Source organism: Sarcophilus harrisii, chromosome 2 (genome assembly GCF_902635505.1).
Source record: "Sarcophilus harrisii chromosome 2, mSarHar1.11, whole genome shotgun sequence".
In the NCBI taxonomy this organism is placed as follows: Eukaryota; Metazoa; Chordata; class Mammalia; order Dasyuromorphia; family Dasyuridae; genus Sarcophilus; species Sarcophilus harrisii.
This window is the reverse complement of record NC_045427.1, coordinates 481,794,344-481,819,342: the sequence shown is the minus strand read 5'-3', so window position 1 is coordinate 481,819,342 and position 24,999 is coordinate 481,794,344. Positions and strand designations below refer to the sequence as shown.

The 24,999-nt window shown below is 39.2% G+C and overlaps 1 protein-coding gene across 7 annotated transcripts in view; it reads right to left on the bottom strand.

Moving 5' to 3' along the window:
- HMCN2 (hemicentin 2) overlaps nucleotides 1–24,799 on the bottom strand; it is a 186,421-nt gene extending 161,622 nt beyond the window's left edge. For 5 of the 7 annotated variants that reach the window (XM_031954834.1, XM_031954840.1, XM_031954838.1 and 2 more), the window contains exons 1-5: nucleotides 24,355–24,798; nucleotides 23,929–24,195; nucleotides 5,147–5,217; nucleotides 4,255–4,413; nucleotides 906–1,028 (exon numbers count right to left, since the gene is read on the bottom strand). In XM_031954834.1, the coding sequence (XP_031810694.1) occupies nucleotides 906–1,028; nucleotides 4,255–4,413; nucleotides 5,147–5,217; nucleotides 23,929–24,195; nucleotides 24,355–24,394 (660 nt within the window). In that variant the 5' untranslated portion in view covers nucleotides 24,395–24,798. Of the gene's footprint in view, nucleotides 1–905; nucleotides 1,029–4,254; nucleotides 4,414–5,146; nucleotides 5,218–23,928; nucleotides 24,227–24,354 lie in introns of all 7 variants that reach the window. The other 2 variants (XM_031954837.1, XM_031954836.1) reach the window with 2 other exon arrangements.
- Nucleotides 24,800–24,999: the final 200 nt, after the last annotated feature.

Sequence of the window (24,999 nt, the reverse complement as noted above, 5' to 3'; positions counted from 1 at the left end):
ACAAGCCACTTAATCCCAATAGCTTCAGCAAAATTAATTAATAATAAATAAATGGGTAGCAATTGAAAGAGCATACACCTTGGGAGTCAGGAAGACCTGAGTTTAAAAATAAATGGGTGATATTTATAGCAGCATTCCTTCTAGTAGAAAAGACTAGAAACAAAGTAGATGTCCATCTATCAGGGAGTGGCTAAACAAGCTGTGGATGAATATAATGGAATGATTACAGTATTGAAAGTGTGACCCAAATCCCAAAGTCCATTGTTGTAAGACATTCTTCTCAATAGTAGAGATCATTTCCCCCCCCCCCCCCCGAGTAGTTTTGGGACTTAGTTTACATTAGAAACAAGGAGTACGGTGAAAAAATAGAGACGTATAGGAATACATATTAGCTGATACAAAGTGAAATAAGCAAAACTAAGAAAACAATATACTGACTACAATGGTGTAAATGGAAAGAACAACAATGGAGAAGAAGAAGGAGGAGGAGGAGGAGGAGGAGGAGGAGGAGGAAAAGGAGGAGAAGGAGGAGGAGAAAAAGAAGAAGAGTCAAATGTAGACAAATTATAATGACCAAACTTGGCCCCAAAGAAGAGATATGAGAAGGCATTTCCCCCACCCACCCCCTTTTTTTTTTTTTTACAGAAACAGCAGAACATGTGACAATAGAACTAACCCACACTTCAACTAAGTCATGCAGTGTCTATGTTCACTTGCCCAAAGTAATAATTTTTAGGTTGGTAACTATCTCTAGAGCCTTATATATAGGAAACACTTAACAAATATTTGGTAAATGGAATTGAATAGAGGAATATCAGCATATTTTGTTTTATATTACTGCCATTTCCCAATATATCCCCTTTTCCTTCATTTCAAAGAGAATCACCCCTTAAAACAAGATGCACCTCATTCACTTGCTGCTTGTCCAAGTGGAACACTTGTCCAGAACTTGTGGCAGCAATCTCTTCATATGCCAGATACCCTGGATGAGTGCGATCCCCACAATCACCTGTCAGCACAAAGACCACCTAAAAGACGGCACCACGAAAAATGAAATTGAATGAAAAAATGCATTAGATCTGGAGCCAAGGCACTAGGATTTAACTGCTGGTTCTCCTACATCATGGCTGTGTGAACTTGTAAAATCATCTCCTCTCTTTCTCATCCTCAGCTTCTTCATCTCTAAAATAAGGAGACTAGATAACATCTATAAGTCACTTCTGGTTCTTAAGTTCTAGGATCTGTATGGGCAGCACCCATATCCCAGAATTCCACACACCTGTGGACCTCTGATGGAAAAATCAACAGCAGAACATTATATGGCATTGAAGGAAATAGGTTTAGTCCACATTAGTAGCTGCTGACCCAGTCAAGTGACCTGCAAATTTCCATGAATGTATATATTTTCTACAATCAACAGCTAATGGAAAAACTAGTATCTGGACCTATGGGGCTCTTGGAAAATGTTTAATATTAAAAAGGGATCCTCTACCACAAAAACCTTAATTTTTTAAAGACCATGCCAAAAGAGTGAAAGCTCTACCACGATGGAAAGGGTTCATGTGCAAATATGGACAAATTGAATCTGCCATTCAAGGATCAATCCAGAGAAGTGCACAAAACCTAATGAGAGATAGGTGATGCCATTGTCCCCTTAGGCTATGGCAACCCCTGAAATAAAGACAAATTTTGAATAGTTCTTGGTCCATGTGGATCCTGTTGCGTTGCTTACAAGGAAGTTGGTGAAGTGGAAAGAGGAGAGAGACTAGGGCTAAGAGTCACACAACTTTAGATCATCTAATAATGTAACTGTTGGCACTAATCATGTGTTATCTTGGTCTGATGGTCTCATATTTGAGGAGATTGGGAGTTGACCCCATACTGAATCTAAGGACTAACTAAGTTCATGTTGAAACAAGAAATAGAATTCCCTGTGATTGAGTGAAATAAATATTGAGAGACTTTACTCCTTAGTAAAATGGAAGCTAATTAAACTTTGGTAGTTTTCCTTGACTGAAGAAAGGGAAAAGATATGGAGGAAAGAGATGAGTTTCAGATGTGTAGTCAAAAAGACATGAGTTCCAATCCTACTTCAATCATCTATTGTCTGTATAACCTTGAACAAGCAGGATAACCTGTTTTAGTTTTCAGTTTTCTCATCTTTAAAATGGGGAAAATAATAGCATTTATGCAATAGGGTTGTTGTGAACCTTAAGTGAAATAAAATATGTAAAGTCCTTTGCAAATCTTAAAGAACTCTGTAAATGTGGGTTAACCCTTTCCAGTTCCTCCTCCACTTGGATGTCAGATTGATCTTCCTAAAGCACATCTGACCATGGTGGTGCAGTGAATGGAGAGCTCAAAAGTCCTGAGTTCAGTTCTGGTCTCAACTTATTAGCTGTGTGAATCTGGGAAGATCACTTACCCTCTATCTGCCTTAGTATCTTAAACTATAAAATGAGCTTTCCCTCTTCATCTCCACTTCCTAGCTTTCCTGGCTTTCTTCAAGTCTCAACTAAAATCCCACCTTCTACAAAAAAGTCTTTCCCGAACTCTCTTACTTTTTAATGTCTTCTGTTATATTCATTTTATTATATATATAGTTTGTTTGTATATATTCATATTGTCTCCTCCATTATACTGTGAGCTTCTCAGTCTTTTGCACAGTGCCTGGCACATAGAAGGCACTTAATAAATGTTTATTGACTGACTGACCATTATTATTATTATTATTAATCATAGAATCAGAAGATTTAGTCTGATAGGGACCTTAGATATCATCCCATCTCTATTCCTTTGGATAGCCTGTCCTCTATCCCTGCAATGTGGTCCCTCTCACCTGGGCCTCTTAGAATTTCTATTTTCCCTCCAAGTTCAGCTCCAGCACAATCTCCTACCTAAAGTCTTTCCTGATTCCCTCCTGCTGCAGTACCTCTCTTCCAAAATTCAGCCATATTTTCTTTGCATCTATATTTTTGCATATATTTAATAAATGATGTTGTCCCTGATGTAAACTCCTTGAGAGCAGAGACTTTTTCATTTAATAACTGGTCCACACACAATGACTAGAAATTAATTAATTCTTGGTGATTGACTGAATCCAGTTCTTTTATTTTATAGATGAGTAAATTAAGGCTCAGAGAAAGAAGGTATCTTGCCTAAGATAATTCAAGTAGATAGTAGTTGAATAAGCTTTAAAACTTGGGTCCTCTTGATTCAGAATCAATACTATTTCTTAACAAAGGATAGGAAGGAGATTTGTTTTCCTTGTTTGTTTCCTTTTTATTTTGAGGTGTAAAAAGAAGAAGGGGAAAAAAATCTTAAAAGATATGCCTGAAAACCCAGGATATGCCTCAGAAGGAAGACAAAACGGGATTTAGGGAGTTGAGGAGAGATTCAAATCAACTGGCAGAACTTGTAGTATAGTAGTAACCAATGCCAGCCTCTGAATCTGGTCCACATGGTTGTGTGATTTAAATAATCTATACCTATAGACTCCTCCCTTCCACTTCAAGAAAACTGGCCTCTCATCCCTATTTTTGGTGCAAAAAGTTCCTGTTCTCATGGCTATTTCTGTGAGCAACTATTACTCCATTCTCCCTCCCCAAGCTCTAGAGATGAGTTAGAGAGGTGCAAGAAGTTCACAATGGAAAGCCCATAATGTTCTTGGGCACCTGACAGCAGAGATGCACTGAACAAGCCTTCACACAAGACAGTTACAGCCCCTTCCAGATGGGAGCAACTCCCTTCTCACTCGCCTCCTCAGAAAAAAAAAATCCCACAACTCAACACTTCCAAACATTGAGACAATGGGAAAAATAACTCGTGAGCCATATGAAGAAAACCAGTCTGGATGCCAGGAAAATGATGGATTGCATAAGCTTTGACAGGGTGTAAAAGGAGTAGGGGTAATATGGTATTTATTAAAAAATAACTCCATGTGGAGAGAGTTTCAAGCCCCAGCCTCAGCAGGCTTGGGGCCCAGGAGGATGAGAACACACTTGGAAGTGAGCAGATTAGCTTCAGACTTGTGGGCTCACAACTCTTGGCCAGCTGGGGTACTGGCCCCCAGACTGTCGAAGAAAAGGCACCGGCTTCAAGCCTGTTTTTCTCTCATTACTCTAGAATACTTGTATCCATCCACAGCTAACAGGCACCTGGCTTCCCACTGGGGTCAGGAAGCTCCCATTCCTCCATGGTTCTGCCCTTCCCAATCCTTTCAACTCTCCAGAAGAAGGACAGCCTGGTGCTCACCTGAGACTGTTTGAGCTGGAGAAGTCGCAACAGCTCCGGCTTCCGATGGTAATCCTTGGCCCGGGCATCCGAAAATACATAGATGAAAGAGCCAGGGTTCGAGATTTCCACTGCTGCCTTGATGGCACCAACACTCATCTCTGGGCAGTCACCTCCACCCTGTAACCCAGATGAGCATTAGAATAGTGTTCCCTAATCTTCTTTAGTCTAGGAAACATGAAATAACTTTATAAGAAGAACAAATGAGTCCTCTCAAACTTTCCTTTTTCATGTAGCATTTCAAGGGCCCAACCAAACATTTGTCTCTACATTCAGGTCTTCCTCAATTATAATAAATTTCACAAGCAAAGACATACCACTTTCCCAATCTTCTCTCTCCCCCGCCCCAATTATCTCTTGTCTCTGTCTTCAGCAAAAACAAACTGAGGGGAGTCATTGAACAGAATATCAAATACACAAAATGGATCCTCACTCCTATTTATTTCAGTGGTGGGGGACTAAAATGTGAACCACTACATATAATATCTGATTTTTTTTCATTATCTTGGTTAATTTTACTAAACTAATTTTCCTTCTTTTTTTTATTTTTTGTGAAGGATAACTATAGGGAAAGTGAGAAGGAATACACTCAGAAATGCAGATGACATAAAAATATACCAGTAAAACATTATTAGAAAAAAAAATGCTTATCAGAGTAACAAAACCATCTGGAGTCATAGTGTGAAAGAATCTTCACCCCACCCAAAACTCTTAGAAGATGATGGAATAGGACATCAGGATGTTCTAGTCTCCCATGATTGACAGGAGAAAGGCAGGATAGAAGGAGAGGAATAAAAATTGCTTTGGAATAAAAATTGTCCCTGAGATGTAGGAGCCTAAAGAGCAGCCTCACCTGTACATAGAGTTCTCTCAGTTCCCGCTGGAACACGGCAGGATCCGATGTGAGAGTCACTGGTCCAATATCTGTCAAAGAGACCAAGACAAACTGGGACCTCTCTCATAACATCAGAAGGGTCCTGTTCCAGAGATGCAGAGGAGAGTGGTTTCCCATCCTATTTATTCTTCTCCAGGGAGATGGAGAGGGAAATATCTAAGCTTTAGAATCTTCTTGAGTTATACTGTCTCTAGGAACAAATACATACTTTTGTCTGGCATATGTAAAGCCCTTCATATCCCAGCTCCAACCTATCTTGCCAGGCTTATTACACATAAATAACTTTCATGCATTTTATGGTCAGATGCAGGACACATCGTTCAACTCCCATTTCTCTATTTTTTTGCACAGAAATTCCCTCCTCATCTCCTCCTTTTAGATTCAAATCAAGTCTATCCTCTACAGAGATTCTGTTCATCCCAACTGCCACAGTATCCCTCCTTCTGTTGCCACAACCAATAACTTTGTATTTACTTTTATATATTTACACGTGTAACCTCTCCTGATAGAATGTAAATTACTTGAGGTCAGGGATTCATATTTTTCTATTACTCAATAGTATATTGTGTTTTTATTTTGAGTTTTTATTTTTCCAATTAAATGTAATGATCGTTTTCAACATTCATTTTTTTAAGATTTTGAGTTCCATTTTTTCTTCCTCCCTCCCTTATCTCCCCCTTCCCAAGACAGCAAGAAATCTAATATAGATTATGCGTGTGCAATCATTTTAAACATATTTCCATATTTGTCATGTTGTGAAAGAAAAATCAGAATAAAAGTGAAAAAAAATCATAAGAAAGAAAAAGCAAACCAAAAAAAAAAAAAAGTGAAAATAGTATGTTGTTATTGACACTTAGGCTCCATATCTCCCTCAGGAACTCTTTTTTTATTTTTGGCTTTGTATTCTTTGAACCTGCAATTTTCTAGCTACTTAACAAATGCATTGATTGTTTGGGATAGCTTGGTGGTTCAGAGTCTGGAGGCAGGAAGACATAAATTTAAATTTGGCCTCAGACATTTATATTCATTTTAACTCTGGGCAAAAAGTTTGACTGCTGTTTGCTTCAGTTCCTCTATCTGTAAATAAAAATAAAAAAGTTTGACTGCTGTTTGTCTCAGTTTCCCCATCTATAAATAAAAATAAAAAGAGTACCTATCTCCCAGAGTTATTGTGAGGATCAAATGAGACAACATTGTTAAGTGCTCAGTTTAGTACTTGGCACATAGTGGACACTACATAAATGTTAGCTGTTATTATAGTCATTGTGGTTATTGTTGCTGCTGTTATTATTATAGCTATTATTATTATTATTTGTTGTGTATGCTTTTCCTGAACCAAGATGGAGAAGAAAGGCAAGATGGTTGTAGGAAAAAAAGCTCTGGATTTGGAAGCAAAGGTTTTGAGTTCAAATTTCAGCTATTCTACTTCCTATTTGTGAGAACTTGACAAGTCACTTTATATATCCTATTTCACTTTCCTCAGCTAGAAAATGGGAATGATAATTCTTGTGTTATCTACTTAACCCAGTCCTGTGGAGAAAAAATCCCATTGTGAACCTTAAAACCCTATACAAATATGAATTACTATATAATTCACAGCTTAATTATGTATCTATTTTGTACCATTCAGTATATGTGAATCTTTTCTCCTAATTCAATTATAAGTTTCTTGGAAATTTCACTCATCTTTTTCAGGGCAAGGACCATGACTCTCTCATCTTTGTAACTCTTCCTTCCCTCCCACATGGTCTTGTACATTTTGGCACTTTAGGATTTGCAAAACACTCATTTCTTACAGACTATTCTGAAGGAGGTGCTACAAGCATTGTCAATCTCCACTTTCCCCTTTGTGAGTGAGGAAACTAAGGCCCCAAGAGCTGGAGTGACCTGCCCAGGTTAATACAGCTAATAAATATAAGAGGTAAGACTGAAATCCAGGTCTCCTTGACTACAAGTAGAACATTCACTAGTTTATGCTATGTCAAATCATTCAAGACATTGTTATTGAATGAAAGAGTAAATGAATGAATAATTAGATAAGTGCTCATTGAATACCAAGTTAAGCTAAATCTGAGAGAACAATAACCGAGTTTGTCCCATTTCTTGTGAGCCTCATTCAATATGACCCTTACTAAGCCTTTCCCCCCAGCCAGTTTTAGGAAGCAAAAGGAAAGAATCCTTCCTTCCTTGTTTCTTGCTCACTGAGAAAAATCCTCTGAGGCAACTTTCTCCTTTTCTCTGTTTCTAGCCATAAACCTGCTCTGAAGAAAAGGTGTCATATTCAGGCCTGGCAAGCACTTCTGTCTAAAAAGAGAAGTAGCTATGTACTGTCAGGACTAGCTCATTGTAAGATCTTGGTACCTTGATCTTAGATGAGGAGTGAAGAGGTGGGACTCATGTAGATGGTCAAATGTGGAGTCCATTTATTCCAAATTCTCTCAATTTTTTATACCTTAATATCCTTACATAATTATAGTACTCTGAGCATGTGCTAACTTACATACTTCTTACATACTGCCATGCGGGACCACATAAACAACTTGCTATTGTGTGCAAATGTCTCTTTGCCACTTAGTGTAACTCTGCTTTAATTACAACACAAGTTGCCATGTCCCCTGACTTCTCCGGAAGACTGAGAGCCCTTAGAGAGGGATGGGGAGCTGAACCAGACACTTTCAGCAGGGTTCCTTTTACTGTACTAAAGGGTCTTATACCTCATCCAAGGTTCCCCACTATCTGTGGCCCTCTACAGAGGTAGAAATGGTGTTTCCTCAGGCAGCACTGTCTAAGGGTGAACAACAGTGGCAGGAACTTCACTGCCACCACTACCTATTCCCTTTGTTAGTCAACCAATAAGTACTTTTTTCCCCCTGAGACTGGGTTAAGTGACTTGCCCACGGTCACACAGCCAGGAAGTATTAAGTGTCTGATGTCAGATTTGAACTCAAGTCCTCTTGACTTCAGGGCTAGTGCTCTATCCACTGCACCACCTAGTTACCCCTCACTAAGCACTTTTTAAGCATCTATTTTGTACCAAGCATTGTGCTAAGGGATGAAGATCCTTCCCTTCCCCCGGAAAAAAGGCAAAAAGCAGTCTTTGCCCTCAAGGAGCGCATGAGGCCAGCCATCAGGTTTTTCCTTCCCTCTCTCCATTCACAAGGAGAATACCAGCTCATAAAATTACAAAACAAGTTGGGAATCTGTCCCAGACTCCTCCCCAACATACACATATCCACCCACCTATCCCGACTCTGCTATATATGCCTGTCATTCCTCTCTACACTATGTTGACATGGAGGCAATTTTAGGTATTTCAAGTAAAGGAGGGTGAGCAAGGACGAGATTGAAATTAAAGAGATAGCATAGTGCAATAGAATTCATGCTGGATTTGCTGTTACAGAGCTCTGATTTAAATCCTGCCTCAGCCATATATTGGGTAGATGATCTTGGGCAAGTCACATGCTCACTCATTCTGAGTTTCTTCATCTACAGAATGAGAAAGTAGAACTATATGACCTCTAAGGTTCCTTCCACCTTTAAGGCAAAGATGTACTTTGAGTTCTTCTTTACCCTGGGTCACATGTCATGTATGTCATGAAATTAATTCCACATCTCAGGGAATTGCCTTCTTCCTCAGTGGTGGAGTTACTTTAGCTGTAATTAAACCAACTAAAGATCATGCCTTTTTCTATTTTTGGAGGTAACCAGAGTTTACCCAGAATCACAGAACTATTGTGCAACTGAGGTCATATTTGAATTCAGGTCCTCCTGCTTCCAGAGCCTGGTGGGTGCTCTATCCACTGTGGCACTTAGTTGCCCCACACCTTTATCTTAAAGTTCAAGATAGATGAGCCTACAAAACCAATCAATTTGAACCTTTCTTGACAATGCATGGCCATGAATTGTAGCATTGTGGCATAGTAGCTAGGACATTGGACCTGGAGTTGGAAAACTTCAGTTCAGATCCTGTCTCAGACATACAAGCTGTGTGATTCTGATTTGGGGGAGGGGAAGAAGAGAATTATTTATATGGGACCACTCTGTGACAGATACTGTGCTAAGAACTTTACAAAGATTATCTCAAGTGATTTAACTTTTCTGGGCCTCAGTTCCCTTATCTGTTAAAGACAGAAACTAGGTTCAGTGATCTCTCAGGTTCCTTTCAGCTCTAAATCAGTGATCCTTTGAAGCAGATTTTAAAATGGCATAAGTGTTCTAGAGTCAATGAGTCAGTCAATAAACACTTAATAAGAACATGCTGTGTACAGGGAAAGTATATGTCATGGAAAACAGAGATGATAGAGGTTTAAAGGAGTAATCTGTTCAAACTCTTCATTTTATCTATAAGGAATCTAAGGCCCATTGAGATGACTTGCCCGAGAGAGGTAAGAGAGAGGGAGAGAGGAGGAAAGAGGAGGGGGGAGAGGAGAGAGAGAGAAAGAGAGAGAGAGAGAGAGAGGAGAAGAAGAAAAGGAGGAGGAGGAGGAAGAAGAAGAGGAGGAGGAGGAGGAGGAGGAGGAGAAGAAGAAGAAGAAGAAGGAGGAGGAGGAGGAGGAGGAGGAGGAGGAGGAGGAGGAGGAGGAGGAGAAGGAAATGAAGGAATGGAGGAAAGAAGGAAGGAAGGAAGGAAGGAAGGAAGGAAGGAAGGAAGGAAGGAAGGGAGGAAGGGAGGAAGGGAGGGAGGGAGAAAGAAAAGAAGGAAGGAAAGAAAGGAGAGAAGAAAGAAAGGAGGGTGGAAGAGAGAGAAAGAAAGTTACAAAAAAGAGGAAGAAAGAAAGAAACAAAGGAATGAAGGGATAGAAGAGAGAGAAGGAAAGAAAAAAGAGAAAAAAGCAAGAAAGAGAAACAAAGAAAGGAAGGAATAGAAGAGAGAAAGAAAGAAAGAAAGAAAGAGAGAGAAACAGACAGAGGGAGCTCCCTCCCAGAGAGAGAGAAAGAGGAAGGGAAGGAGGAAGAAAGAGAAAGAGAGAGAATCCAGTCCTCTAATGCCAGTCTCAGCATTCTTTCTACCAGACTCTATGGGTATGCATCCCATTTCAATAAGTCTCCCCACCACTCTCCAGACAGCTGATTCAACATAGATGATGGTCCTTATTTTTAATTAATGCTAGCACATTGGCTCCATTTGTTTTGCTGAGTGCCTAACCCATGGTCATTACTCAGGGAGAAGGGGCCAGAGATAGTAATTTATGCCATGATGTTCCTAGCAACAGAAGACATTTTCATCAGCAGGAGTTAGAGCAAGACACTTACAAATATGAATTCTTCCCTCCCTGTGTTCAGCCATTATTGACTCAGGACAGAAATTCCCCCAGACAGCATATTAGGTTTTAAATTTGACAAGCATTTATTAAGCACCTACTATGTGTCAAGCACACCGCTAAGCACTTGATAAATATCTCATTTTATCTTCACAACACTGGGAGGAAGGGATGTACTATTATAGTTCCCATTTTGCAGATTAGAAACCTGAAGAAAATAGAAGTTAAGTGTCTTGTCCATGGTGGCTCAGCCAGTGTGTGTCTGAAGTTCAATTTGAACCCAATTTAATTCCAAGTGCAGAATTCTACCCTAGGTGCCTTGGTATAAAAAGGGACACAGTATTCTCTCCATACAAAGAAGATGCTTCCCTATTAATGCATTGTCTATGGACCATACCATGTTAGGGATGTTTTCTCAGTGGTAAAGACAGAATTGCATCAAGCCACCTATATTATCTTTTCTGCTCCCCTAGAGGCTGGCCAGAGTTTGGGGAGAAATATGGGGCCAAAAAACAGTATGAACCTTACTTGTCCATGATCAACAGCATGATGTATCCTTAACCTTGGTCCCCTTATTACTTTGTAAAGTGTACTAAGCAAGTACTTAGTGTACTAAGCAATTGAAATCAGAGTACAGAAAACTGTTTATTGACCACACAGACATATTTTCTATATCCCCTAAGAGCAAGGCACAGAGCTAGATTCCAGGAAATCACATCACTACATATAATTGCTCCCTGGATATATGAATTGGATTTCCCAGAGAATAGTAGAAATTTCAAAGACACTGAGCCCAGGTGCTTATCAAAACCCAAACATCTGCTGGCAAACTCCCAGCAAAACACTCCCCCAAGCCACTTGGCATGCCACGTAGACAGCTTCTGTGGGGGCCAAGGCTCATGGGAGCCCTCCTCTTATGGGAAGCATATATTTATGAGCTTTCTTATAACCTGCTTTAAAATTCACATTAGGATCACCAATTCAGGCTGAAAGGGACCTGCCAGAACTCCAGGTCTGAGACCATCATATTTTCTGACCCTCCCTCACCCCATACAGTAATCCAGCCAGTTATTCCCAATATAGCTCAATTCAACCCCAAAGCAAAAAAAAAAAAAAAAAAAAAAAAAAAAAGATAAGCAAGTCACTTATTCCCTCTGGGTCTTTGTTTCTTCATATATAAAATGAATGGTTGAAGGAGATGATGATTAAGATTCCTTCCCGCTCTGAAACAAGCCAGGATTTATTAAGCATCTGCTATGTAGCAGGCACTGTGTTAGACACAGGAAATACAAAAACAAAAGTAAAATGTTCCCTGCCCTCATAGAGTTTGCATTCTATAGAATTGGAGGGAGAAAAAATACATTTATAAGCAAACATAAAAATAAATACACAAGCCTAACATAATTTGGTGGTGGATTTCTGCCCAATATGTTTTAATCAGACAGGTCTGGATAAAAGTGGATTCCTCCTTTTGCCTAGATTACCCTAGATAGACTGATATGGATATAAAGAATTTGGCCAATACTGAGTTCAGAAACAAATCTCCTAGACTCTCATTAGAAAAAGCCCACCCCTCATTATAATATTCACTCTCATTACTTGTTAACCAATCAGAGTTGATTGCCACCCTCAGGATATCGGAAGGGAGAGGGATAAATGACTCTCAAGGATGACCCAGTGATTGTAAACCTGGGTGACAAGAAGGTAAAGAAATTCAGATCAGAAAAAGGGTGAGATTGAGGGTAAATAGAATGAATTCCATTTAGGAATTGAGATGTATATCTTCTATTACTATGCCTTTGTTCAGATTGTTCTTCACACCTCTAATGTACCCCATCCTCCCCTTCACTTATCAGGATTCCTAATTTTCTTCAAAATTCAGATAGTACAAAATGTTTGTGATGGAAGATTAGAGCTCAGAAGAGAATCTAGAGTTGATTACATAGGACTGGGAGCCTTTCCGTAAGAAATAATATGGCTCTCTGGAAGGAAGAGGAGGAAAGGTATATTAGCCAATGTAGTGATGTAAAAAAAAGAGATTTCAATAAAAATTTATATTTAAATTTTAAAAAGCACTGTTAAGAGAGACTATGGATAAATTTAAAAAGCAGTTGTAGTTGAGTGATGAGGTAGCGAGCCAAATAGAGAAGAGAGGAAGTACAAGTAATGAGAATAAACAGCTTGCTTAGAATTTTGGCTATGAAAGAGAGGAAGGACCTAGAATGACAGTTTCTGGAGATGATCAACTCAAATGAGGTGTCATGGGCATGTTTTTAGATAGTAGAGAAGGAACTAAAAGAGAGGGAAAGATTTGCAGGAGTCGGGGAATGATTTGTGGAGACAATCTGCTGAATGAGAGGGAAGGAAATGGCATCAGATATACATACATGTAGAAGTATAAACCTATGACAATAATGCTAACTGAGAGTTATGGAAGTCTTAATAGAATGGAAACCCAGGGGAACCAAAAGACCTTTGACCCTTACTGTTTTTCATATATAATATTCCTTTTCCCATTTCCATGTCTTTGTACTGGTTGTACCCCAGAGGTCAACAATGTGCTTCCTTCTCACCTTCACCTTTTAGAATTACTAGTTTTCTTCAAAGCTTAGTTCTAATACCATCTTTGGAATCCAGATAAAGCCCTTCACAACCCCCTCCCATTCCACAATCCTCACCATCCAAAAATTATCTTGAATTTACTCTGTGTGTTTGTGTGTGTGTGTGTGTGTGTGTGTGTACACATATATTGCTTCCTCTTATAGAATATAAGCTCCTTGAGGATAGGGAATGCTTCATTTTAAACTTTTTATCACTCCTTGAAGATTCTTACACAGGCATAAGATGTCCCTGTCATCTCATTTCAAGCACAAGATGACACAGTTCAGATCCAGGAGTCACTGGGGGGAGGGGGGGGAGCAGGGAAGGGCTACCTTAGAGTATACAGAATAAAATGTATATATTCCTTCTTTACTCCTCATTTCCTCACCAATAAAAGCATTCTGAAAACCTCCTACCTCACCCACCACAAAGAGGAGGAGGAAGAAGAAGAAGAAAGGAGGAAGAAAAAGGAGAAGGAAGAGGAAGAGGAGGAGGAGGAAAAGGAAAAAGAAGAGAGAAAACAAAGAAGCAAGAGAAAAATGAGAGGGAGAGAAAGGATGAAATAGGGAGAGAGAAGGAAGAAAGGAGAAAGAGGGAGAGAGAGGAAAGAGAGAAAAAGAAAAGAAGAAAAAGGAGAGAAATAGAGGAATGTAGGGAAAAAGAGGGAAAGAGAGAAGAGAGAGAGAGAGAGAGAGAGAGAGAGAGAGAGAGAGAGAGAGAGAGAGAGAGAGAAAATCTGCTGTAACACAGTCCTTTAGTGAAGGTCTTATCTCTATGAGCCAGACACAGCTCCTTGTTTGCCGTCTTTTTATGTTAGCACAATGACTAGTATCTGTACCTGGCACTTTGCTGGAATCAGCACAGACTTCTGAATCTAAATGGAGACTTGTACCCTGAGACTGAGCAGAAGAGTTGGATTTTCTCCTAACATGAAGGATTGATTTTCTCCCATCTTTATTTTATTATGGGAGACTAGTTAATAGCAATGTCACTCAAAGGGTTTCCAAAAAGCCCATCAACACCACCCGCTGCTATTCCCCTCACACTCACACATCCCACATACACATGCACGGGGGCACTTTCTGTTCTGAAGCTTCCTATAACTCTTTGGCAAGCAGTAAGAAGAATTGATTGCTTACTTGTACAGAATCCTAAACTGAACATTCTGCAGAAAGGAAGGGTAAGGAAGGGAAGGATAAAAAAAGGAATAGGAATGTCTCCCTTCTCAGGACACTTAGCAGTCCAGGAAAGGAGACAGGATACTAGCTTGAAAAGAACTAAAGGAAATAATTACTATTCCTTTTCATAGGCTGTGTTCCTATTTCTCACCACCCATTTTCTTGTAATTCACTCCCTTCTCATTTCTTCCCCTTAGAATTCTGGGCTTCCTTAAAGAATCCTCCTCAGATTAGATTCTACCTTTTATGGGATGCCTTTTTCAACCCCTGCCTTCCCTAATTGTTTAGGCTCTATTTCCTTATCTATTTACATTTTACCCATTTTTATTAGTTATTTAGATATTGTATCCCTTTTCAGTTAACATGTAAGCTCCTTCAATTAGTCAACATTCAAATGCCTACTATGTGCTAGGCATTGCACTAGCTTCTAGGGACACAATAAGAAAAATAAAATCATTCCTGCTCTCAAGGAGCTTACATTTTCTGGGAGAAATATATGAATAAATACAACATATAATACAAAGCAAATTTGTATTGCTCATTTATTTGTATTGGTCATTTGGGATGCTAGTGGGAGGCATTGATAGTAAGGACATGGGGGTCAAAAAAAGAGTTCATGTTGTAAGTATTCTTTGCTCTAAGCTCTAAAGAAAGCCAACAGTTCTAAGAGGCAGACGTGGTAGGAGGATTGAAAACCAAGTATAGGGAACAGCCTAGGATAAAGGCATAGAGATGGGAGATGAACTGGCAAGTATAGATAACTATGTGAAGCTAGTTTGGTTACATACCAAAGAATGCATACAAGGGAGTAGGATGTAATAAGCTCCAAAAATTAGGTAGGGACCAATTTGTAAAGAGATCTTCTTTAAATAGAGGTTGAATAACTCATTGAGCAGAGAGAGTGAGAACTATGCTTTGGCAGGTGTTTGGAAGATGGATTGCAAAGGAGAGAAAATGGTTTGTTTGTTTGTTTGCTTTGTTTTGTCCTTATACCCTTATTGCATAGTAACTTTTATATGGTTGCTTAATAAATGTTGGTTTAATTGAAGTGATTTGAATCACAACATTTTCCAAAAGTGTGTTATATATAGCATCCAAAGCAAGTCATAAAGGATCACCATCACTCATCCTGATCAGGCAAAGGATGAAGTCCTATATTTGTGGAACCAGAAAACCAAGCCCTGCTGAGCCAACAGTGGTGGCCTAGGCTCCTAGGCAATCAACAAAGAAAGGTTGATAGAGACACTGGCCATATATGTGGTTCCACACTTTCCCTACCATCACTATGTCCCATCCTGCCACAGGCTAGACCCAGGAAGACCCAGACCTCTGCTCTCCTTAGAGGAAGCTATCAAGGCTACCCACCATGAATTGAGAGAGGTGCCAGAATGAACCCTAGGGAAATCTTGAGAGATGTATCTCTTTCTAAGGGGCCAGGACTCAGAAAGAACAATACCCATGAGGGAGCTCATTTTTCCAAAAAACTCTGGCAGAAAGAACACTGGACTGGGTCAGGAAAAGGTAGCCTCTCTAGCATCTCATAAGTCTTCCCCTACATAGAGAGGGATAGCAATATCAGATAATACTAAAAGGCAGAAAGGTTTCTTAAGTGTTAGGGAAAGTATAATATCTACAGTTTCTCTAATGGCAACTGTTCAGAATACATACACAAGCAGGGAAGCTAGGTGATGCAGTGGGTAGAGCATCAGCCCTGAAGTCAGGAGGACCTGAGTTCAAATCTGGTCTCAGACAGTTCATACTTCCTAGCTGTGTGACCCTGGGCAAGTCACTTAACGCCAATTGCCTCAGCAATAAATAAATAAATACACAAGTTCTTTGAAATTTGAAATACTGAAATACACCAAAGCCTTTGACACTCCAAAATGAGATTTAATGTATTAAGCATACTACATTGCAAGTCACAAATTAAAATAAGAAACCATACAAACAATGATTTTCAATCTATAAACATGTGTGTATAGTCCTTATATCCTCATTTGTAAAAGAAGTGAGTCAGAAACATTCCAAATTATGAAATATAAATGTAATGGAATGCTATTGTGCTATAAGAAATGATAAAAAGGATAATTTTGGAGAAAACTGGGAAGGCTTATATGAATTGATGAAAAGTATAGGGGCCAGAACCAGAACAATTTATACAATAACAATATTTTAAAGACAAACATCACAAGAAATAGGAAGAGAAATTCCATTAAAAATAACTGCAGATAATATAAAATGTTTGGGAGTATTACCTGCCAAGACAAAGTCAGGAACTATATGAACACAATTATAAAACACTTTTTACACAAATAAAGTTAGATCTAGACTACTGGAAGAATATCAAGTGCTCAAGGATAGGTCGAGCTAATATAATAAAAATGACAATTCTACCTAAATTAATCTACTTATTCAGTCCCATACCAAATCAAACTGCAAAGAAATTACTTTATAGAGTTAGAAAAATAATAACAAAATTAATCTAAAAAAAAACAAAAGATCAAGAATTTAAATGATTAATGAAAAAATGCAAAGGAAGGTGGCCCAGCTGTACCAGACCTTAAACTATATTGGTTTAAACTAAATTGGTGGTCATAAAAATCATTTGGCACTCCTTAGAAATAGAGTAGTAGACCAGTGGAATAGGTTCACAAGACACAATAGTCAATGAATATAGTAATCTGGTGTTTGATAAACCCAAAGACTCCAGCTTCTGGTAGAAGAACTCACTATTTGACAGAAGTTGCTTGGAAAACTGGAAAACAGTATGACAGACAGTAGGTATTGAGCAACTCCTAACACTATACCAACATAAGATCAAATTGAGTTCATGATTTAGTCAAAAAGGGTGATACTCTAAGTAAATTAGGAAAACGAGATTTGTGGAGGAGATTAGGAGAATTCAAATTTATGGAGAAGGAAGGAATTTATGGTCAAAGAAGAACTAGAGAACATTATGAAATGCAAAATGTAGATTTTGATTACACTAAATTAAAAAGGATTTGTACAAACAAAACCAATGCAGCTCCCGATTAGAGAGGGAACAGAAAGCTGGGGGGGAAATTTATATCCAGTGTTTTTGATAAAAATCTCATTTGTAAAATATAGAGAACTTACTCAAATTTAGAAGAATATAAGCCAGGGTCAAAGGATATGACCAATTTTCAAATGATGAATTTGTCATTTCTAGTCATATGAAAAAATGCTTTAAATCACTATTGATTAGAGAAATGCAAATTAAGACAACACTGAGGTACCATTTCACACCTCTCAGATTGTCTAAAATGACAGGAAAAGATAATGATAAATGTTGGGAGGGATATGGGAAAACTGGAACAACAATACATTGTTTGTGGAGTTATGAATTAATCTGAACATTCTGAAGAGCAATTTGGAACTGTGTCCAAAGGGCTATAAAACTTTTTTTTATATACCCTTTGATCCAGCAGTTTTTCTACTGAGTCTACTGAGATCAAATCTAAGAGATCGTAAAAAAAGAGAAAAGGATCCACATGTGCAAAAATGTTTGTAGCAGAACTGAAAATTGTGTGGATGCCCATCAGTTGGGGAATGACTGAATAAGTGATGGTATATGAGTGTAATGGAATGTTATTGTTATGTAAGAAATGATGAGCAGATTGATTTCAGAAAAACCTGCAAAGACTTGCATGAACTGAGGCTAAACGAAGTGACTAGAACCAAGAGAATATTCTACATAGCAAAAAGATTATGTGATGACCATCAGTGATGGCCTTGGTTCTTTTCAACAGTCAGATGATTCAAGGCAATTCAGATAGACTTGTGATAGAAGAGCCATCCGTAACTAGAAAGAGAACCATTGAAATTGAATGTGGTTCAAAGCATAGCATTTTCACTTTTATTGTTGTTGTTGTTGTTTGCTTGGTTTTTTCATTCTTTCTTTCATCTTTAGATCTGATTTTTCTTGTGTAGCATAATGAATGTAGAAATATGTTTAGAAGAATCGTATATATTTAACCTATATTAGATTGCTTGCTGTCTATGGGAGAGGGTTGGGGAGAGAAAGGTAGAAAAATTTTGGAACACAAGGTCTACAAAGATGAATGTTGAAAACTATCTTTGCATGTATTTGGGGGAAAAGACTATTAAAGATAAACACCTTTGAAATACTTAGGAACTCTGGCCTTGGAACACACTGAATCAGCAGCAGCAGTTTTGTTCATACTCAAATCTGATTTGCAGTCCTGGATGGCAATCTCAGGGTAAAGAGGAATACTAGAACACCAGAGCTTACTGTCACAATGGAGCAGGGACTCTTTCACAGTTCCAGAGCAGAAAAGAATACTTGTGGTTGCTCACAGACCAAAGCACAGGCCAGACGAATAATAAACACCTCTTTATATCATACTTTGGAAAAACTGAAAACTTACAGGTCCCTAGAAGTATCTCTGAAACAAACTGCATAAAACCCTTGAAGCTTGGGACAGTGCTTCCTCCACCCTGGAAGCAGAGCCCTACTTTAACAAGGTGTTAAAAAAAATCAAGAAATAGGCTGGGGAAATGAGCAAACAACAGAAGAAAATTCTGACCATAGAAAGTTACTATGGTGACAAGGAAGACCAAACACACACACTTAGAAAAATATAACAAAGCCAAAACTCCTATATCCAAAATCTCCAAGAAAAGTATTAATTCAAGTAAGAACATAGAAGAGTTCAAAAAAAGATTTTTAAAGTCAAATAAAACTGGTAGAGGGAAAATTGGGAAATGAATGAGAATAATACAAGAAAATCATGAAAAAAGAGCTTGGTAAAGAAGACACACAGGAAAAAAAAAAAAATAACATCTTCAAAAACAAACTAGGCCAAAGAGTAAAAGAGGTATAAAAATTCACTGGAGAAAAAAAAAACTCCTTAAAAATTAGAATTAGCCAAAAGGAAAAAGAGGTACAAAAGCTCACTTTAAAAAAAATTCCTTAAAAATTAGAATTGAGCAAATGGAAGCGAATGACTTTATGAAAAATCAAAAAACAAAAAGAGTGAAAAAATAGGAGACAATGTGAAATATCTCATGGGAAAAACAACTGACCTGCAAAGGATATGAACAGACAATTTTCAGATGATGAAATTGAAACTATTACCACTCATATGAAAGAGTGTTCCAAATCATTATTAACCAGAGAAATGCAAATTAAGACAATTCTGAGATACCACTACACACCTGTCAGATTGACTAAGCTGACAGGAAAAAATAATGATGAATGTTAGAGGGGATGCGGGAAAACTGGGACACTGATACATTGTTGGTGGAGTTGTGAACAAATCCAACCATTCTGGAGAGCAATCTGGAATTATGCCCAAAAGTTATCAAACTGTGCATACCCTTTGACCCAGCAGTGCTACTTACTAGGCTTATACCCCAAGGAGATACTAAAGAAGGGAAAGGGACCTGTATGTGCCAAAATGTTTTGCGCAGCCCTCTTTGTAGTGGCTAGAAACTGGAAAATGAATGGATGCCCATCAATTGGAGAATGGTTGGATAAATTGTGGTATATGAATGTTATGGAATATTATTGTTCTGTAAGAAATGACCAGCAGGATGAATACAGAGAGGCTTGGAGAGACTTACATGAACTGATGCTAAGTGAAATGAGCAGAACCAGGAGATCATTATATACTTCAACAACAATACTCTATGAAGACGTATTCTGATGGAAGTGGATTTCTTTGACAAAGAGACCTAATTCAGTATCAATTGATCAATGATGGACAGAAGCAGCTACACCCTCCCCCAAAAAAAAAAAAACACCGAAATGAGATTGCCATCCAGGACTGCAAAAACTGTTTGCATTTTTGTTTTTCTTCCTGGGTTATTTTTACCTTCTAAACCCAATTCTCCCTGTGCAACAAGAGAACTGTTTGGTTCTGCACACATATATTGTATCTAGGATGTATTGCAACATATTCAACACATATAGGACTGCTTGCCATCTAGGGGAGAGAGTGGAGAGAGAGAGGGGAAAATCGGAACAGAAGTGAGTGCAAGGAATAATGTTGTAAAAAAAAAAATTACCCTGGCATGGGTTCTGTCAATAAAAAGTTATTATAATAAATAAAAAAAATTAAAACTAAAAAAAAAAAAAGAAAAGAAAAAAAAAACAACTGGCCTGGAAAATAGATCCATGAGAGATATTTTTTAAATTATTGGATAACTTAAAAAGTATGATTCAAAAAAAAAAAAAACCTAGACATCATCTTTCAAGAAATTATCATGGAAAACTTCCCTGATATTCTAGAACCAGAGAGTAAAATAGAAATGGAAAGAATCTACCAGTCAGTTCCTGAGACCCTGAAATGAAAACTCCCAGGAATATTGTAACCAATTCTATAGTTCCCAGATCAAGGAGAAGATATTGCAATCAGCCAGAAACAATTGAAGCATCATTTAGTCACCGATAGGATAAGACAAGATTTAGTAGCTCATATGAGAAGAACAAAAACAAAAAGCAAAAGAAGTATTTATATACCTTAAGGTTTACAAAGTGATTTATAAATGTCTCATTTTTTCTTCATCAAAACTCTGGGGCATAAGTATTATTACTATCTATATTTTTCAGATGATAAAGCTGAGACTGACTTGCCCAGATCACAGATTTAGGAAGTGTCTATAGCTGAACATGAACTCCTGTTCTTTATCCACTTTACCACCTAGAACAAGACTTCATTTGTTTGGACTGGATGACAGACCTAGGAAAAATGGGTAGAGACTGAAGAGAGGTATTGTTGCTATTCAATTGTTTCAGTCATGTACAACTCTTTTGTGACCCATTCATGGATTTCTTGGCAGAGATACTGGAGTGATTTGCCATTTGCTCCCCAGTTAATTTTACAGATGAAGAAACTGGGACAGAGCTAAGTGATTTGCCCAGCTAGTAAGCTGGAGAGCAATTGAGACCAGATTTGAATTCAAGCCCAACACTCTATCCACTGTGCCATCTCTAATTGCCTGAAAAGAGATAAGATAAGAGATTTAAAAGATAGATAAGAGATTTTGACGTAAGGAAAAATTTCCAAATAAAAGTATCCCAAATTAATAAATCTTTATCACTAGAGGACTTCAAGAAAAAGTTAAAAGAACTCACTCTTGATTAGATTGTTGAGAGAATTCTTGTTAAAGAACAATCAACTCAAGAGACTTTCTAACTCCAAGATTACATGATTCTGTGAAGGAAGTGACCAGTACTCAAGAGTGATTCATGGCATTTAGGGTGGGAAGGATAAGTAAGAGAAAGCAACAGGGCCCAGAGATAAGAAAGGGTGATGCAGTAGAAAGAATATTGGATGTAGAGCCAGAGCCCAGAGCCCATGGAAGAGTTCAAATCTCAGATCATTTCATGTTGCCTGGAACCCCTTCACTTCTCTGGGCCTCAGTTGTAAAATGAAAGGGATGGATGATATTATCTTTAAGGTTCTTCCAGCTCTATATGCAGGGATAAAGGTGCAAAGAAACAATTGAAGAAAGAGCAGCTATAAGAAACAGAATGGGAGGTTTTCAAAGCTGAGTCTGCACGCAAAGGGGAAAAAATTCAATGGATGCTTCAGAAAAATTATAGAGAACTTAACAAGTTACAAAGCATTTTCTCCACAACAATCTTGTGAAGCAAATGGCATCAGAACTATTGCCTCTATTTTTTTTTTCAGGTAAGGAAACGAAAATAAAAGCAGTAAATAACTCTCCCACAGTTACATAGCCAAACACAATGATTACAGCAGAGCCAAGCCTTGAACTGCAGGTAAGCTCTTTTTCTACTAACTGGTGTTATTTCTCAGGATATATGGGGAATGGGCTCAGGGACATGTTGAGAGACTGGGGAAATATGCTAGTTTTCACCATCACCAGAGAAGTCAGTGGAAGCCCTGAGGATTCCCTGGGTTTGATGCTTCAGTAGAATTAAATTTCTTTAGTGCAAGAACTGTTTTTGTTTTTAATTTTGTATTCCCCAGTGCCTAGCATGAAGCTTAATAAATGCTTGGTGAACTGAATTAAATTGAATTCATCAGACTACTACTATTGTAGAGATCACTAGGGCAAAAGTTAAGTCTTGCGCTCTGAAATAATGAAACAATACTTAATCTTTGACCTGGCACTAAAAGCATAGATTTAGGAACCTTTGAATTATTTTAACACAACATCCTCATTTTACAATTCAGAAAATTGAGGCTCACAGTGCTCAAGGGACTTACTCAGAGGCTCACTGGTCAATGTCTGAGGTAGGATGTAAATTTAAATCCAGCATTTCTAATACATATTAATATTCTGGACATTATCTTAACTTACTAATTCAACTGTAAGCAACTTGAAGGCAAGGTTTGTCCCGTTTTTCTTTTTTATTTCTTTATCATTCATGGTGGCTAGCAATGGGCCTAGCACACAGTGAGATCTCACTTGTTAATTAATGGTTAAATGAAAATTCTTCTTAGGCTGAACCAGAAAAATCAAGACAGATACTTTGCTGGGTCAGAGACCAAAATTGAATAATATCTGGGTGGGAACTGAGAACCAGGGGGAAAGGCATCTACATGAATTTGTTCTTAGGAATCTAATTAGCATCAATCATAGAAAAGGAGTTAAAATTGTGAAAGGAGCTATATCTTTCTTCCCTTTCTCCCAATATTTTCTCACTTCTTTCCCTGCATCAACCCTGAGTATCTGCTTCACGTAGGAATAGGAAAACCCATCTTTCCTTCCTCTTGTTATAGAAGGGCTTGCAAAGGTCAAATACATTTGTATGAAGTAAATGAAGAGCTACATTTATAGAGCACTTACTATGTACTAGGCGTTGTGCTAGGTGCTTTGCTTACTACGCCACCTAGCTGTCCCCCTCGTACATATTAACGTGTATTATATTATGCTATTATGTACACACACATTTTCCAATAGGCACTCCTAGGGATTTACTTGAGCTATATGAACAATCCCGGTTTTGCGTGAGACTGTAGTTGTGAATGGGGTAGAAGATGGATTTTAGACGTGAAAGCTAAAAGTGAGTGCCATCCAGGTCTAGTGGGAAAGTCACCCTTCAAAGTTCCAGTTTTAATCAGATTGCTTGTTATCCTGAGGAGGAGGGAGAATAATTTGGACCACAAAGTCTTACAAAAATGAATGTTGAAAACTATCATCACATGTATTTGGAAAAATAAAATACTGTTGCAAATTAAATAAATAAAGCTCCAGTTTTAGAAAATTATTCCGCAGTCTCAACTATATAGGAAGACGATTTCCTAGCCATCCGGGGGAGCCCCCATTGATTTCCCATACTAAAGAAAATCAAAGGGGCACAGAGAGTGAGCCCTACAATCTTCCCAGAAGCGGGAAGGGGGGGGGGCATGCCTAAGTTAGCAGTGAAGAGAATCCAGATCCCTCCTGAATGCATTCACGAAGCAAAAAGATTCCGTACCCCGTGCTGTGAGAAAGCGCAAAAGCTCGGAGTGCTGGATATTGCCAGGGATGTGGGCTGAGGACTTCCATTGGACTAGGAGGCGCAGGTGAGAAAGGAAGATAAGGGTGCTCTGACTGTGCCCGAGCCTTGCTCAGAGCGCACAATCAGGGATCTCTGGTCTTTCCCAGCTAGATTCTCCAGAGTTTGGCTCACTCACACTGAACGAGCACAGGGTGACCACCTCAAAAAGCTTTACCTCGGGGGAGGGAGGGGACAGAGTACCTGGGTCATGGAAAGGCACCAGCGCGTAGTTGGCGATGGCTTTGCTTCGCCCACTGAGACTTCGCTCCAAGATCCTGGAGGCGCCCTCGACCACCTGCTTCAGATCATCCCACATGGAGCCAGTGACGTCGAAGACGAAAGCTAAGGTGGCATCTCCGGAGGAGGGTAGCACAGGTTCCCCTAGAGGCGGCCCAGCAGCCGCTGCGGCCACCACTAGCAGCAGTAGCTCCGGCCCTGGGAGCGACAGCGGCGCCCCGGGCGTCATGCCTGCGTGCAGAGCGCACACTTGCAGCCGTTCCTAAAGCGAAGCAGAAAAAAGGGGTGCCCTCCTAACACTCTCAGCTTCCTAGTCCCGTACTCTGAGACTGCTCTAACTAGCTCTCCCACCACGTCCCACCCCTCCAAAAAGACCTCCGGGATGCCTACCCCGAGAAGCGAGCGCACTAGACAGGGCAGTGCAAAACATCAGCAGTCACAGCTCTATCTGCGCCCCTGCAAGGCCTCAGCTCGTGCGTGTGGGAAAGGGGCTCGCAGTCTTCGAGTGGGAGCCTGGGGCGGATCCTAAAGCCCACTCTATGCAGGGCCACGAGCCTGCCTCCCGCCCCTCCCCTCGGACTCCCCCCAATCCCCAGTGACTCAAACTTTCCCTTCTCCTAGCGCTCTGCTCTGCTCCTCTCTGGCTGGGGGAGGTTAGGGGAGGACACTGGGCTGACAGCTGAAGGAGAAGCAGCCTCAGCCAAGAAGCCAAGAAATGGGAATTAAGGGGAAGAAGTTCAGAAATGTGGCCGACCGGGCGGGGAGGGGGAGTGACAAAAAGGGGAGGCGGGATCGCAGGGGGACATCTGCATCTCTGCACCCCAAGACAGCTCTCCGGAAGGAGCCTTTAAGATAAAAGACCAAGCACTTTGTTCACACTTTCTTATAATAATAGTTAGCATTTAAATGTAGTTTAGTGCAGTATACAAACCTCTTCAACTCGGTTTTCTTCTCTGTGGAATGTAAGATTCTTGAGGGCAGGGACTGTTTTTTCCTTTTGTTTTTGTGCCCTCGGGTCCAGAATAATGCTTTAAT